The sequence below is a fragment of the Adiantum capillus-veneris genome, chromosome 4 (genome assembly GCF_014529385.1).
Source record: "Adiantum capillus-veneris isolate H3 chromosome 4, ASM1452938v2, whole genome shotgun sequence".
NCBI lineage: Eukaryota > Viridiplantae > Streptophyta > Polypodiopsida > Polypodiales > Pteridaceae > Adiantum > Adiantum capillus-veneris.
The window spans coordinates 97,010,125-97,025,544 of record NC_140934.1 but is presented as its reverse complement, the minus strand read 5'-3'; the positions used below and the strand labels follow the sequence as shown (position 1 = coordinate 97,025,544).

General features: G+C 42.3%; 1 protein-coding gene across 3 annotated transcripts in view; it reads right to left on the bottom strand.

Annotated features, from left to right (window-relative positions):
• Window positions 1-609: 609 nt before the first annotated feature.
• LOC147459656 (putative RNA-dependent RNA polymerase 3) overlaps window positions 610-15,420 on the bottom strand; it is a 63,952-nt gene continuing 49,141 nt past the window's right edge. The window contains exons 4-20 of one of the 3 annotated variants that reach the window (XM_086510880.1): window positions 8,201-8,275; window positions 7,951-8,119; window positions 7,666-7,870; window positions 5,602-5,692; window positions 5,362-5,505; window positions 5,210-5,287; window positions 4,370-4,473; window positions 4,136-4,284; window positions 3,809-4,037; window positions 3,505-3,733; window positions 3,281-3,426; window positions 3,021-3,180; window positions 2,777-2,936; window positions 2,527-2,696; window positions 2,244-2,444; window positions 938-1,056; window positions 610-859 (exon numbers count right to left, since the gene is read on the bottom strand). In XM_086510880.1, the coding sequence (XP_086367006.1) occupies window positions 760-859; window positions 938-1,056; window positions 2,244-2,444; window positions 2,527-2,696; window positions 2,777-2,936; window positions 3,021-3,180; window positions 3,281-3,426; window positions 3,505-3,733; window positions 3,809-4,037; window positions 4,136-4,284; window positions 4,370-4,473; window positions 5,210-5,287; window positions 5,362-5,505; window positions 5,602-5,692; window positions 7,666-7,870; window positions 7,951-8,119; window positions 8,201-8,275 (2,529 nt within the window). In that variant the 3' untranslated portion in view covers window positions 610-759. Of the gene's footprint in view, window positions 860-937; window positions 1,057-1,205; window positions 2,445-2,526; window positions 2,697-2,776; window positions 2,937-3,020; window positions 3,181-3,280; window positions 3,427-3,504; window positions 3,734-3,808; window positions 4,038-4,135; window positions 4,285-4,369; window positions 4,474-5,209; window positions 5,288-5,361; window positions 5,506-5,601; window positions 5,693-7,665; window positions 7,871-7,950; window positions 8,120-8,200; window positions 8,276-15,420 lie in introns of those variants that run through there. The other 2 variants (XM_086510878.1, XM_086510879.1) reach the window with 2 other exon arrangements.

Genomic DNA, 15,420 nt, shown 5'->3' with positions numbered 1-15,420 from the left:
CTCTACATTTTTTCAGCGTATAAGATTTTGGGCACTTTGGACAACATGGATAAACCACAATCAATGATGCTTTGGGTAGTAGTCTATGAATGTCTACACTTACTTTAGACACCCGCTGCAACAATTGTTGTATGATTGTTACTATGCTGGTGGAACTAAATTTTCAATCTTCGGCAATGTTTTCCTACTCCTAATTTTTAAGAACAAACTCCTCCATTGACTTTATTCCTCTTTGTAAATACAAATTTTGAATCAATAGAATAGTGGTTTCACCCAAAAAAAACAAGGGAATTGTGCTTTCACTCAAAAAAAAAAAAGTGTGTTTGTTTTGGTTGCTATTAGAAAAATACACATAGATTATAAGGGACAAAACCTAGGGTGAACATGATGTTCGTCTTTAATTGGAATGTGCAATCATTGAACACACCCACCCGGATTTCGCGAGTTCCTTTACTGGCCAGCACAAGAAGGAAATAGAGAAGAGTTGTTTGTCAAAGAGAGAGTTTTCAAACCGAGGATGAAGAGTACCTATTACAAATGAATCAAAGTGTGTCCATAGAATGTAATCAGGGCCAAAATATTTGTTACAAAAGAAAATGTGTATCCTCAACCATTTTCCCAGCAAAACTTAGTTCCAAATGCTTCCCATTCGGCAAGCCAATAACCATGAGGACTTGGTAAGTAGCTCAGTGTAGGACAAATCCTATATACTAGAGAGAACATTATGCCAATATCCAAATAGACAAAGCATTAACTCGATCAATTGACCAAAATGGCACATGCTTCGGCAGGTTCAGGTAAATGTGAGGGCACAAAAGACCCAACTTGAGTTAACATCACCATGACCACACTTTCAAGACTGCAATGTAAAAACAGAGTATAAGCAAAATGAACCTCGTCTTCCATTTGAAAAATTATTACTGTATGTTTTTTTTACCTCTCCTTTCGATGATCACCGTCGAACAAAGCCAAGAACCGCTTGACAACATTTGGGTACAAGAAGTACAGAAAAACCATTTCCTCATATACAATGAGCTCTGAGTTATCGATGTAAAACTATTGACAACACTATAAGCAGTATAGTAAACCTGGCAAGGCTTACAACTAAGCACAGTCCAGAATGTATAAACATGGCAAACTGCCTGAAAGTGATGAGCAATGAGCATGACTAACGGACATTACAGTTAAACGATTGTGAAAACATGTCTAACAAAGAAACAAAAATGACCAAGAGTTTAATCAGTGTACAACATCAGCTTATGTCATTGAACAAATGATGGATATAAGGGTGAATAAAGGTTAGTCCTAGATGGGGTTTGGATTTCTTACAAAGCTCAAATGTAGAGACTAAAAGAGAAATCCAAACCTCAAATTCTCGCGTGTACAAAAACTAGTGTACATATGTATGTCCTCAAGGAATTCAACAAAGACTTTTTGACACATTTCTCATTAGAGTTTGCCTTTGTCACATCCGCATGGGACTTTAATTTTGCTGAACTCAATTTACCTGTGTTAAGTGCGACCAACATCTGCGAGAGCTCATCTTTACTCACTGTCTTCTACTTTACACTGGGCATGTTGAAGCTCAATACAAGCTCACGCAGAGTTGGCAAGGGATGCAGGAAATGGCCTTGTGCAGTTGTTGAAGCTCAATACAAGCTTATGCAGAGTGGGCATTCGGCTTATAATATCTTCAAGAAAATCTCCTGGAAGCTCATTCTTACTCAAATTTAAGTGTTGTAAAGAGGAGCAGCTCCTTAGAACTGACGTGGCCATACAAAAGTCCCATGAGTAGGATGCAAAATGTTTAGTGCCAAGGCCAAATCATGAAATACAAAGACAAAACAGAGACTCTCATCTGCCCTTCATGTTGCTCTATTTTGTTGTCTTTACTTTGAATCCTATCATTGCCATCCCCGCCCAGCATGGCCAGTCTATTTCTGTGTGTGCATCAGCTTGACTTCATCTGGCTTCATTCGGTATCAAGCAAGCTTCTTATCTTTCAAACAGCAAGGGGGACTGCCCTTATCCTCTCTTTGTGCAAGGGGTGCATTGGGTTTTCCATCTCTTATTTGAGCCTTGCAAGGGGTATGTGCAAGGGGTTTTGCCCTTATATCTTTTTTGTTATCCACATCTAGCTGTCGAGAACAGACTAGCCTCTAGCAAAGTCAAAAACCAAAGAGTCAATGCCCAGACTCAGAGGTAGATCGACCATAAACAACTGCCATTATTGTTGGACTCACGCTCCACCATCCAGGCTTTCTTATCATATCAAGAAGTGCATCCCCTGCTATTATCCAAACAAAACGAACACTTGTGAACCATCCAAGCTCTTGATGACGCTGTGCGCGGATATAAACTACTTTGTAAATTGCAGATGCCTCCATATGAATTTGATTGATGTTGTTTCTGCTCCTCGAGAAGTCTGGTGCCCCGTATAATATCTACAGAAAACACACACTAACATTAATGCAAAAATGTCACCACAAACACAAAATTGAATGCAACACACAATTTTAGACTTGCCTGCCGATACTTCTCAGTAATCCCATCAAATAACACATTGTTAGAATAGTTGTTCGTTTCTAGATATGCTTGTCTCATATCTTTCCCGTAACACTGCAAAAGATTGGACCACTTCTTGAAGTACTGCTCATGACCTGGAATTAGGAATTGTTCGTCTAGCTCCATGGAAACTACACTCAAACCAACAAAACATGGAACCAAGGCAATCTTTTGTAACCATCTTATACGAATTTGCATGGAATGAGCGGACCTTCAGGAGGAATGTAAGAAGCATTACACGGGCGTTTCACCATGTCAAATACTTGACCCAGGACAGTAGAAGACTCAAAAATTTTGAGTCGTGATGTTGCAATTGACTCCATAAAATGTGGCCTTTCGCCTCTTCTCAAATCCAAAGACAACGACTGAACCTGAGAATCATGAAACAAAGAGGATGAGTCATTAAGGAATCAATCACATCTTTTTACAAGTTCCTTTTGACGAAAAACCTTTACCTTCTTGCCTGTCTTCTCAGCATCAAGTGCTTCATAATAGATGTCTACAAGTCTCAGGCATTTTTGCATCAGCTTTTCATCTGAGTGCCCCACATTGTGAGATGATACATACTTGTCCATGAGGGCAAGCCAATTGTTTGCTGCCTGACCTTTTATGAAACTAACCATCATGACATTTCCAGTTACTAAAAAATCTCACAAAAAAAATAAACCTCTAACGCATACATGTGATAATATCATCACATTTACATTAAGAGTACCTAGGCTCAAAGAATGCATCCATGCAAAACTTGATATGCTCCAGTTCAAAATCTTCTGGCTTGGATGGTGCAATCTTGGGTTTTGCTGCTGTCTTGCTCTCCTTTGGCACCATCCATGGTGGACTAACTTGAAAGTGCCTTATTATCTACAGCTAAGAAAATGCCAAAATTCATGAGCCTATAATTTGCTAAGCATACACATACACAGATTTTATGGAAGTTACCTCCTGATTCTCGCAAATCCAGAACTCATCACCATCCAGGTCGGCATTTGCCATCTGATCTGTAGCAGAGCGCTCACCGTGCACAGAAAAGAAGATTCCAAATCTTGCAGAGCCCACTACGTCCCTTAAAGCCTGCGGAGGCTGTATAGCTTGAAATTTGCGGATGTCTCCAGGATGAAGCCCAGGAGGCTTATACACCAACACTTCCTCAGCAATAACAGGATGTTCTCTTTTTGCAAAAATAATAAATCCTTGAGAAATGCCTCACAAAACAAACCTACTTCAACTGAAGCAACAAACACACCTCAAAATGACTACTTGAGAGGGACCTAAAATGCCGGTTGGGTCAGCACAACCCTTCAGGTAGTACGTTCCTTCTACAGGAAAGCGGCAGTTGCTCAAATCAGTCAACTGAGAGTTCCGCAACTCTACAAGAACCTTTGTAACAAACGGCTCTTCTATTCTTATCTCAGACAAAAGCATTTTGAAAACAATTTGGCATTCTTGCTTTTCAAATATGAAAGGTTCCAAAGCTGTATGCAAACATTTAATCCAAAAGAATAGAATTGTGTTAGAGAAAGATCAGATAGACATATGAACTTCTGTAAAACAATAAAATTTGCAACCATACCTTTGCATGCTTTTTGAATTTTTTTGAAGCAACTGCTCATGTCTTCTAGCCTCTCCTCTGCCAACTTCAAGAACACTTCTTGTGGGACACCACCAATCAGCAACAACAGAACAAGATGCTGAAAAACATTAGCGATAGAGGGCCTGCGGCTGTACAGTAATACAAACTTGTAATTTGTCGCATGATCTTGAAGTCTTCAAGAAGTTTTTTCACTCAAAAGATTGCAATAGGCACCTTGTTGCGCACACTTCGAGAGAATCATATGTTGGGGTCAAAACTCTTGGATCATTTTCTACTTTCTTCATACTCCGTCGCACCTGAATTGTGTTGGGAGGCAGCTGCTTCATCCAACAGTGTTGCAACTTATATATATGAATCAATGCCCAAAGACCAAATATACTCATACACAGTGCAAAGACGAAAAAGTTCCAAGGTGTGTGTGCGTGCAGAATGTTAAACAGAGAGTTTTTCAATGCCTCTAGGGTGCCAAATTCCAATGTGGATGGGTGTGTTTCAAATTTCTACAAAAAAGGACCAAAATAGCTTCATCTTGATAATGGGTTTCCTCAAACCGTTAGATCACAGAAAACAATAATGAGGTCTATTTCTTGGAAACAATTCAGGGTTTGAACTTTGACATAAGGCAGCTCACTCTGTTCTTGAGAGAGTGCTGAGAAGGTCTTGTGTCATTATTCGATCTACACGTGTTTAAACATTTTGATTCCATCTCCAAGTACACTAGGCAAAGTTCAAATCCTTGCTGCTGACGCTTGCGTAGTTCAGACCTGGGCATTATAGGCACAAGGACCCAGTTGCACCATAAACCAGAATCCAGGGAGTAACTCCCAATTTTTGCAGATTGGATATTCCAATTCCCTCTTGAGTTCAAGACTTTTCATGCTCTCCTTGGCTGACAGGATTTGGTTATCACAAACATCATCACATTTTGAATGGTCTATGATACAAGAGAGGTTGGCTTGTGATACTCAAATCTTGTTAGCCAATATTAACTTATTGGTTCAAAAACCTAATCTTTTGAACTTGGCATGTAGAGATTAAAAAAGAAAAGAAAACCTGTTTGTTGACTAAAAGAACTCCTTTATATATGTTGCCTCTAAAGAAAAGGCGCACTTGCAAGAACAAGGGAAACTCCTGCAACCAATGTTATTAATTCAGAGCAGTCTCTTTTTACCAATGTGTTTACAAGCTTAAAGATTGCAAATGACCTTGCCACAATCTGTTGCAAACTTTTTTCCCTTAAAAACCGCAATTGGGCACATCCTTATTAAATTCTCTGATATAAAACCTGCACCATCTGTTGTAATCAAGACCTCTCCGTTTGGCCCCAGCACTGGCACTCCTTTTCCATCCTGGATAATAGATTCAGGATGAGCTAAGCCATTCTAACAAAGTGCTAATACCTCAAACACAGAGAAAATTATGACATGCAGATAAGCTAACTCTACCTTACAGCAGATATCTTCTATTTCCTGAACTTTAACTTGTGTAAAATCCAAGTCTGGTACTTGGTAAGTCTTTGAAAGGGCAAGCTTTATTCTGCAAGTAAGAGTGTTCTGTTTTAAATTTCTTCACCTAAACCAAAAGAAGCAATTAGTATCTCTAAGGTTGACGAAAACACGTCTACCAAGAAATAAAATATTCCTTGTTTATCAATCGATCATAAAACTGTTCCATTGTCACAACAGGCTACAATCTTAAACTCCGAGTGCCATCTTTCTGGTACCTTGGTATCCAGCTTTTGACATTGCTAGCTTTGAGTACAGATGCCAGGTACCACAGTACCTACTGCATATTGCTTTTCTAGGTCAGAATTTAGAGTGCTGAAGCAGTATGAATTTATGTTTGCTCTCCTTTTGACTCAGCTACTGTTCTCTGTGCCCTCCATGAAAGTGGCTGTAACTCCCTTCATTGGTCTATTCCTTACAAGTGGGAGAGGATTGATCCTAGGAGCCGGCTAAACCAGTGTTTGGGATGTAATGCTTTAGGATATCTTGTCAAAGATTTTCCCAAAGCGCCACGACGACAGTTTGATCGAGCTTTGCACAGGAAACTCACCATAGATCTACATAGGAGCATGTGTGAGTCAAGGTCAGTATGTACATGGTCAGAGGTAGGGTGCAGACCATGACAGGTAGCTAGGTTGCTAGTCATGGGATCATGGGAGAGACACAACCTAAGAGAGCAGGAAGAAGCCTTCTAGCACACCTCTAGATGAGAGTGAGAGCCTACCAAAGAGTGAGGCTCGTCTCCCAGGCCCTTCCATGGTGCAGCTTCCTGTTAGAGAAATGTCAGAATAGTATAATTATGTTATCCTCTCGGTAGGGATTGGTGTAGCCCACTGCAATGGCTTTAACTAATAGAAGGATCTATTTTGTGCAAAAAAGCATGCATTCACATCTCCCCTTGTTTAGCTTCTCTGAAAAATGTTCCATTATCCAGATCCTCAGCTGAGAGATGGACCCCTATGGATAGCCATAATGAAGCCTAGCACTAAAAGAAGCATTAAATCGAAAAGATTAGCACAAAAATGAGGTAGTTGATAGGGCATACGCATCACAAAAGATAAAAAGAATTAGCACAATATCAACTGGTCGTAACTCAGACGAAAACTTCACAATGTGAAGTTTGCATGTCCGCTATACTACTAAAAAATATACCTAGATGAATCCAGGATAAGCCCAGATTCACCCTTAAAGGATTTTATCCTATTTTGGTACTGGTCACAGAGCGCTTACGTGATGTGATGGTGCAGGATTTTCTGGAGTCCTATTTCGCTGTTTTCCCCATTTCCTTTCGACTATGATGAAATGTTGCTGGCATTGTTGACAGTACATGGAGGTTGCAGTGGATGTTTTCTTGACTTGGAAGCTGGACGAAGGAGCCCTCTCCATCGCTTAGTACTGAAAACTCACCCAGCAGATTTGTGCATGTTCCACATGGCCAGGATTCTCCCATCCTTTGCCACTCGCTGCCACTGATTGTAAATCATTATTGTGGTCTTTCTACTGCTGGGTATTTTACCTCTCACAATATTGTTGTGCATCGATGTGCGGGTTTTTGCACAGATACCTTCTATTTTGACTATCTGGACTAATGAGCTCTCTACATAACTTGGTGCTAATATAACACCAGCAAATTTGTGTTGTGGCACATGGCTGGGACTTCACATCCTTTGCCACATGCTTTCACTGATTTTGATTCATTATCATTGTCCCTGAACTGCTGGTAATTTTATCTTTAGTGTGATCTGATGTTGCGGTTCTTGCTCAGAGACCTTTATTTTGACCATCTGGTTTCTTTTAACACCCAGTTTTTCTTGCCCAACAAAAGAACAAGCTGATAGTATCTCCACTTTGTACACACAAAGATGTTAAGTTTTATAATTCTGTGCATAGTACTGCCTAATGCTTAATCCATCATCATGCACAGCCAGGTATTACATTAGCTGTTTGCATATCGAAAAATAAACAAGATGCATGTATCAAATGAAAGATTGCACTGACTCGAACCTCGATATGCGTGTTGATAATTTTGATACAGTGTGAAAATGTCCAAGATACTGCCTGGCATCATGTATGGTTGCATATGATCGAAAACTCGTACTATGAAGATCATGCTCAGATTCCGAGTGCAAACAAAGAAACACACACTTGAAACCCTGGGAAAAATCCTGTGAAGTTCTTCCCTTCCTCTTCTGTTGTTCATCTTTCATCCCTTTTGGTGACAACACATCATTCAAGCCATCAATAATCAAGATCCATGAGAATGCCTTATGTGGAAAGACTTGCACTCACCGTAAAACATGTATGTGCGAAGGCCAATGTGAAGGCCTTTGGAAAAGATTGTATACAAGACATCTCGGTTAAGAGCCTCTCTACAATTGCCTCCAAAATGCACTTGTAACACATTGTCATAACCAAATGCCCTTTGTAATGGAGTCCCATCACAACACAGTATCATGTCCTACATATGACATTGGTGTAGAGGAGTATAAGTGACTGTTGTGCTGTTTTGACATAAAAATGTGAAGGCCAGGTCAAGTACCATGGCTGAAATGTGGGCATCTTTGTTTATCTCACATCTGTACAAAAAATGGGTACCATTGGCTCCACTTTCCTCCTGTCAAAGAGTCACATTTATTGGCTTCTTAATAACAACATAAGCACAAACAGAATACAGAATGAACAAATGACCCCCCTTTGCTTCAAATCTGCATCCAGAGATTATTTTCTAGAATATAAAAAGGAAAAACCATATCAAGTGACACGGAGTAAAGTTTTTATCCAGAACAAAAAAAAAGCTTTGTTAGCTTAACAATTTTCCAGCTTGGTCTAGAGCATAATTTACTTTGGCCTGCGTCATGATTGACATGAATACATACCTTAGGTCAAACATAATTCCACATCAAACAGCATTTGAGCCAATCAGGGCTAAAATATATTAGCAACCAGGTACAGATGGGACGTAGCATACATTGACGTATAAAACGAGTACTAGACGTCTTTTTCGCGGACCTCAAATTAAAAACGTGGTTTTTCTTATAGAATTTTCTTGCATAGCCCTAGGCATAACTTAAATATGATATATGTATTATGGACTGCATGACATGACACAGAAATTCATAATCAAAATCAAGTGTTGACTTTTACTAACCAAAGTATCGAGATACAATACCCAAAAGTTGACTGAAACTTAATTTCCAAGAGACAAGCGTGAGTAAAACCATAAAAATAATCAACTGAAAATAGCAATCAATGCTATGTACTACACCGGAAAAAAAAATGTCGAGTCAGGTGTATTTTTAATATAATACGTGTATTATAGCTGCTATGTCAATGACAATGCCATAAGGCTAAATTTTTATGGCATGTACTTGCTCAACTCGATTTCTGGATCAAGACGATACAACTCTGATTGTCAAGTAAATTATGTTAGTCTGCTGCAGAAAATCTATCTCCCAAGGTAACTGCCTCAACCAAATAGACTAGCGTGCAGCATAGCAAGCAAGGGAAAATAAGGTTATAGTAGGCTACTTTTTACTACTACAAGAAACTGTTCATAAGCCAAGAGTAAGGTGTAACCTGTAGTTAAAAGTCCTGTCTCTCAATCTCTGCCCTAATGTAAATTACTCCATCCTTGAAGAGTAATCCTGGAGTGCATACCTCCATAGGCATCCCAAATGCCCAATGATTGTGACTGCTGAAAGTAAAGCAAGGTCCGTAGTGCTTGTTGCCATTGTGTCTTGGGGTCTTCTCCATAGAAGAGCTAAGAAGTCCACTAGAAAAATGACGACAAAACTGGTGTTGAGCAACCAAATGAGAAGACCGACCAGTTTTTGATACTTGCTAGCATCAGCTACCTTTGAAGGGGACAGCTTGGTGTTGGTATCCATCGGAGTAGAGATCAGCTTACAACTAGTTGGCCATGCCAAAGGACTCCAACAACTGCTAGATATATCATTGCTAAAAGGGGCTCATAACCCCCTTTATCTACCTATTCTCTGGTCTAAGAAAATAGTGAAGTAAGCCGAGATCTATCATCTCAAACTTCTTAGCCAAGATCTCGATAGTCTAGCAAATATGCTTTGCATAGCTATCCGTAATGACTAGATCGTGCACATATAGAATAGCAAGTGTCACCAATTTCCCTGTTTTGAAAAGATACGAGTTGGGGTCTACACAAGAACGATGAAAAGCAACAACAAAGAAAGAAAAAATCAATCTTCTTGTACCAAGGATACAAAGTTTGCTTCACGACATAAAAAATCTTTTGCAACTTGTAAACCTTGTCTCTTATAGCGGAGATAGTGTGTCGTGCTCTCTATAGTGGGTGCTCCTCACTGCAGTGTGCGTGAGATCTCACTCCACAGAATGAAAACACAAAAGACAATGAAGAACAGAGCAACAATAGCAAGATTCAGTAGTGAAACCTGAATAGTATGAACAGTTCCTAGGCTATTAATAAAATGTGCAAATTAACTCACAACTCTCTCCTTCTCTCAGTCTCATTCACTTGCACACACAATATCCACTCACTTTGTTCGTGACCACAGCACTCTACGAGATGGAAAGCTCTCTCCTTCCCTAAGAACTAAAAGGAACCTTGAGCAATAAAGATCACTAATCTTGAGAAATACAACATTTATTCCGTTGCACCTTACATTGGTATCAGAGCTTTGGAAGTGTTCTGCATTACTCAAGGAAAGAACCACTAGAATTGGTACCACGCATGGCAAGAGGCACAGCTAGCCGCGCACCTAGAGGCAGCCGCGATCTCACGCCCCTCTCTTTTAGTTGGGCTGATTTCCAAGACAAGCTCAAGGCGCGGTTTATGCCACCTCAGTCCCTCGCACGATTGAAGGACGATTGGCGCGCTCTCAAGCAAAATGGTATGCCGGTTATGTCTTTTTCTAATCGTGTTTTGCAACTAGGTACCCAATTACGCATGTTGGATGATGAGCGCAAAGAGGCTTTTCTCTTTGGATTGGACGAGTATATCAAGTACGATGTCGAGGTATTCGATCCAATCGATCTCAACAAGGCGGTAGTGATTGCTCTCGCTCAGGAGATGAATCACAACAAGGGAAAGCCTAAGGAGAACAAGACCTCCACAAGTACCTCGCAGACTTCTCAGAACCCTCAGAACGGTAAGAACGGTAAGAATGGTAAGAATGATAACTCTTCTAACCAATCTACCAACAATATCTCATCAAAGAATTCTTCCAATGAATCTAAGTGTAAGGCTAACACAACTGCTAAACCTAAGCTTACTCCATATGAAAAGGTAGCGCAAGGAATTGTAGGAGGTTACATCACTTTGGAAGAACAAAGCACGTATTCCAAGGAAGGTCGTTGTTTTCATTGTCACATTAAGGGTCACATAAAAAGAACATGTCCTAAGCTTGAATCGAATGAATCTAAAGAACCCACAGCACCCACTACATCTGTCAATGCAATGAATGATAACACGATTGTGCCCAAAGTTTTTCAGGACCCTCCCATTGATGATTCTCTCATTAAATGTTATGGTCATACGTCGGGGCACCGTTTTGTCATATTGTTTGACCCAGGTAGTATACATGATGTGATCAATTCCTCTCTTGTTGAGAAAGCCCGCCTCGAAGTTAGTCCGAGATCTCCTATCGAGGTCTCTAGCTTTCGTCCTGGTATGGACGCTCTCATCACTGAGGAATGCCTTGATGTGTTGTTTGCAATCCAACAGACTGCCTTCACTAGAAGATTTGTTGTTTCTCCTCTCTCAGGATGTGATATGATTTTAGGCATTAAGTGGTTTCATGAGACTGATGCTGTCATAAAATTTGCAGCTAACACTACAACTCTCAATGCCGACAGTGATTCTCCTACTGTCTTTCATGGAGTGGATACTTCTCCTTCTCCATCTCTCATTGCTAATATGCAGGACAAGGTTGAAAGGATTCGAGATAAGGAGACTCTCTCAGTCTCTTTTTCTCCACAGCATGACACACAGAACTTGCATGTTTATGAGAAGCATGATGATTTGAAGGATAATGATTTGCATGATGATTTGGATGATAAAGACCAGCATGATGATTTGCATGAAGCAGATGTGATTGTTCACAAGGATGAGGTGTTAGTGGATGCTTTTTCTGGCGAAGCTAACCTCGTTGCAGATTCGATCAATCACGAAGAGCCGACCTTGGCTCTCGAGCCTTGGTCCAAAGAGCCATCATAGGAAGTATTATGTGTTCGTATGATTGATACGCACGCATTGTTCGAATGTTTCATTCGTGACCGTTTCCTGTATTTTAGTCAACATCGTTATGTTATCCCTTTTCCTAGGCATGACATACTGTATGTTGAGCACGTTTCTCTCATGGATGAGCACGAATGTATGCGGATTGTTCATGAAAAGCAGAAAAGTTTGTATGTAAGGAAGTCGCATTCCATGTCTCTTCCTTGGCATGACACAGTTTCTGAACGAGCACATGATAGTATGAGCACCAAGCATGGGCATTTCCGTTGTGATTTGCCACAGTTGATTGTTTTCGATCAAACAGAAAAGATTCGACCGCATTGTTTGCATGTGTTTGATGAACGGGTTGTCACTCCGTCTCTATGTTCATCTACATTGCATACACAGTCTTTAGAGAAGACAAGTTTTTTTTCCTTCACTTTACATGGAATAGGTATGTTCATGGTTTTGTGTTGGAGATGGTTTCAGGAATTTTCAGCCATGGAGATTCTTGAAGACGAAAGAAGCAGGACTCTAGACGAAGTTGAAGCAAGAAAGGAGATTCAAAAGATTTTGTGTCGCTTTTGGCGCGGCCCAAAGAAGCAAGCTTTGCAAACCTTATGAAGTTCAAGTACCGCACGACCCACACAGCAGAGTGGGCCGGCGAAGAGTCCCTTCCAGGATTCTGGATGCTGTTGGCGATCTCCCTCGACACCATACAGTTCGGTACCAGTACCTCACTTTGAAAAGGAGGGAATGTCACGTGACACATCCCAACCCTATGTGTCTGTGGACAAGCTACACCAAAGCACGGTTCAGTCAGTCAAGTCAAGTCTAGATTAGCAGTGATTTGGCACTTTTGTGAGTCTATTCGTAGACCGTGCATGCCCAGTCCATAGTCACATGGGGACGGGGACGGGTCTCGGGGACGTAGCGGGTCCTGGGGACGGGGACGGGGCAAAATACGCGACGGGGGACGCGACAGGGGACGCGCTTTAAAAAACACTAGTTCTTTGCAAATTTAATATTGAGAAAACAGTGAACACTAAGAGCACAAGATTGCACAGAAAAAGTGTGTTTTGCACTCATATTACATAATACCAAAATATAACAAAGGGCGTGCGGCGTGCGCGACACGGTTTACCATTGATGTGGTGATCAAGCATCAATCATCCTGGCCAAAGGGCAAAACATAATGATGTACATAGATATTAGAGAAATCTTGAAGAGAAGGAAAGAGGGGTAGGCTTCAAGGCTCAAGCCTTCGACTTGGAGAGGAGGGGAGATGGGAGAGGGAGAGAGAGAGAGAGAGAGGAGAAAGAGACTCGAGCGTCAGAGACTCGTCACTCAAGGGCGAAGCCTCAGAGAGTCGGAGGGCAACTTCAAACTTGGCTCTTGGCACTTGAGTCTTGCAAGGCTTGGGCAATGGGAACTTCAAGGAAGTGGCCTTGAGGCTTGGGTGCTCTTAAGTAGAAAGCAGCCTGCCCCCTGCCCGCATCCCATCCGGTGGTGTCACCGGGGACCCGCGTCCCGGGACCCGTCCCGCCACCCGTCCCCTGTGAGGGACGTCCCCACGTCCCAAAAAGGCGTCTCCGTCTCCGTCCCGACGTCCCCCGTCCCGTCCCTGCATAAATGGGCCGCGTCCCCCCGTCCCTTGTTTCTATGGCCCAGTCACTTAGCATAGATGCATATCCTCCGGTTGCACATAGCATGATCATCAGAATTCCCATCAGAATCCATTAGCATCAGTTAAAGGAATTTTCCAGTGCATTTAGCCTATTTTCCTATTTATTGGAATTTTCACTTATTATTTTTAAGTGACTTTCCAACAAAAGTAGGTAGGGCAATTTTGCTAAGTTAATATATAAGCAAACCCAAGGTAGCACTTTCTGGCAGAAGAGGCAGCAGGAGCTTCCCACTCAACAGGCAACTTCTCAACAGTACCCCCCCCATGACCCCCTAGCGCCATACTTCCCCATCCCTTGGCGTTTCCAAGCATCAGCGTCGCCATCGACACAAACCTCCCTTGGCGATTCTCCCCCACAACAGACCATCGCCGAGAACCTCTTTCCTGGCGGTTTTCTCACAACAAAACAGCCCAGCATTAGCATTTTACTAACGCTATACCACCAGCATACCTCAGCGTTTTTGGGGCAGATTCGCAGCTTGTATGATTCAGCACTTCAGCGTTTTCTGCAGCATATCCAGCAGGTACGGATCAGCCCTTCACTATCACTGGGTATCCTCAGCCCAAACCAGCAGCCTTTCCAGCGTTTTCAGCCCCAACTACTAACGCTAGGAAACCTGCAAATTCAGCAGTGATAAAACTCAGGAATTCAGCCATAGACGCAGTAGCAAATCAGCCTCAGACGGTTGCAGATGTTTAGCCTCGAAAAGCGCAGCCAAAACAGTCATTTTCAGCCACCGAAACAGTCCCAGAATTCAGCGATTAGAAGATCTCAGATTTCAGCCATCAAGTCGTCGTCGTCGTCGTCGTCGTCGGCATAGTCCAACTTGCATCAGTCCATTGCATACTCATTGTACACCTTTGTGCAATCAAAGTAGACCACTCTCGCCGACGAGAGTGGGGCCTTCGGAGGAGGGTTTTACAACCTCTCGGTGTCGTATCTCTTCTCTCTCCTTCTCTCAGTCTCATTCACTTGCACACACAATATCCACTCACTTTGTTCATGACCACAGCACTCTACAAGACGGAAAGCTCTCTCTTTCCCTAAGAACTAAAAGGAACCTTGAGCAATAAAGATCACTAATCTTGAGAAATACAACATTCATTCCATTGCACCTTACAACAACCATAATGGGAGACTCTCCCAATGAAAAACCAGCATATGTACAATGGGGCTAAATCAAGAAATGGGGGGAGGGAAAAGCCACACAGGTGGTCTGTAGTGCCATCGGAGTACACCCTGGACCATGGTGTAGAAAGGCCTAGGACGCCATAGTCGAAGGAAAGCCTCTCTGCTTTCCCGCATGCGGTCAGAGCTGCCCTGTAGTCTCTCAAGCTGTCCTCTGAGAGAGTGGATCAGCTCTGGCGAAAGATCGCGAACAGTCTTTGCTGGTGGCGTAGGGCGAGCCTCAAAGATGCGGAAGCAATAGGCCCGCCAGATGAACGAGAGTGTCAGGCCACTGATGAGCTCCCAAAACTCCTCTCTCTCAGTGCACGACTCCTGTGGAGTAAGCTCTATGGGGCAGGCTGGAGTGTAGGTCGCCCCTCCTGCAGCACTATCATCCTGCTGGTGGAAGATAGCTCAAACTGAAGTGCCAGGCCCATGAGGGTGGACCAAGCCGCTGCTCCCCAAGTGTATTGTCGAGCCGTGGAAAGAGCAGGCATCAGCCGAAGAACTCGAAGCCACACCTGCTGTGCCAAAGAACAGTCCCAAAGACAGTGAACTGACTCTCCACAAGATGATCACAAGCTGCATATGCAACCGAGAGACCACTATGCACTAGCCAGCTCCCAACTGCTGTAGCTCTGTGTGCGACCAACCACTGAAATAAGGTGACTCGCCTCGGCTATCTGGAGTCCCACA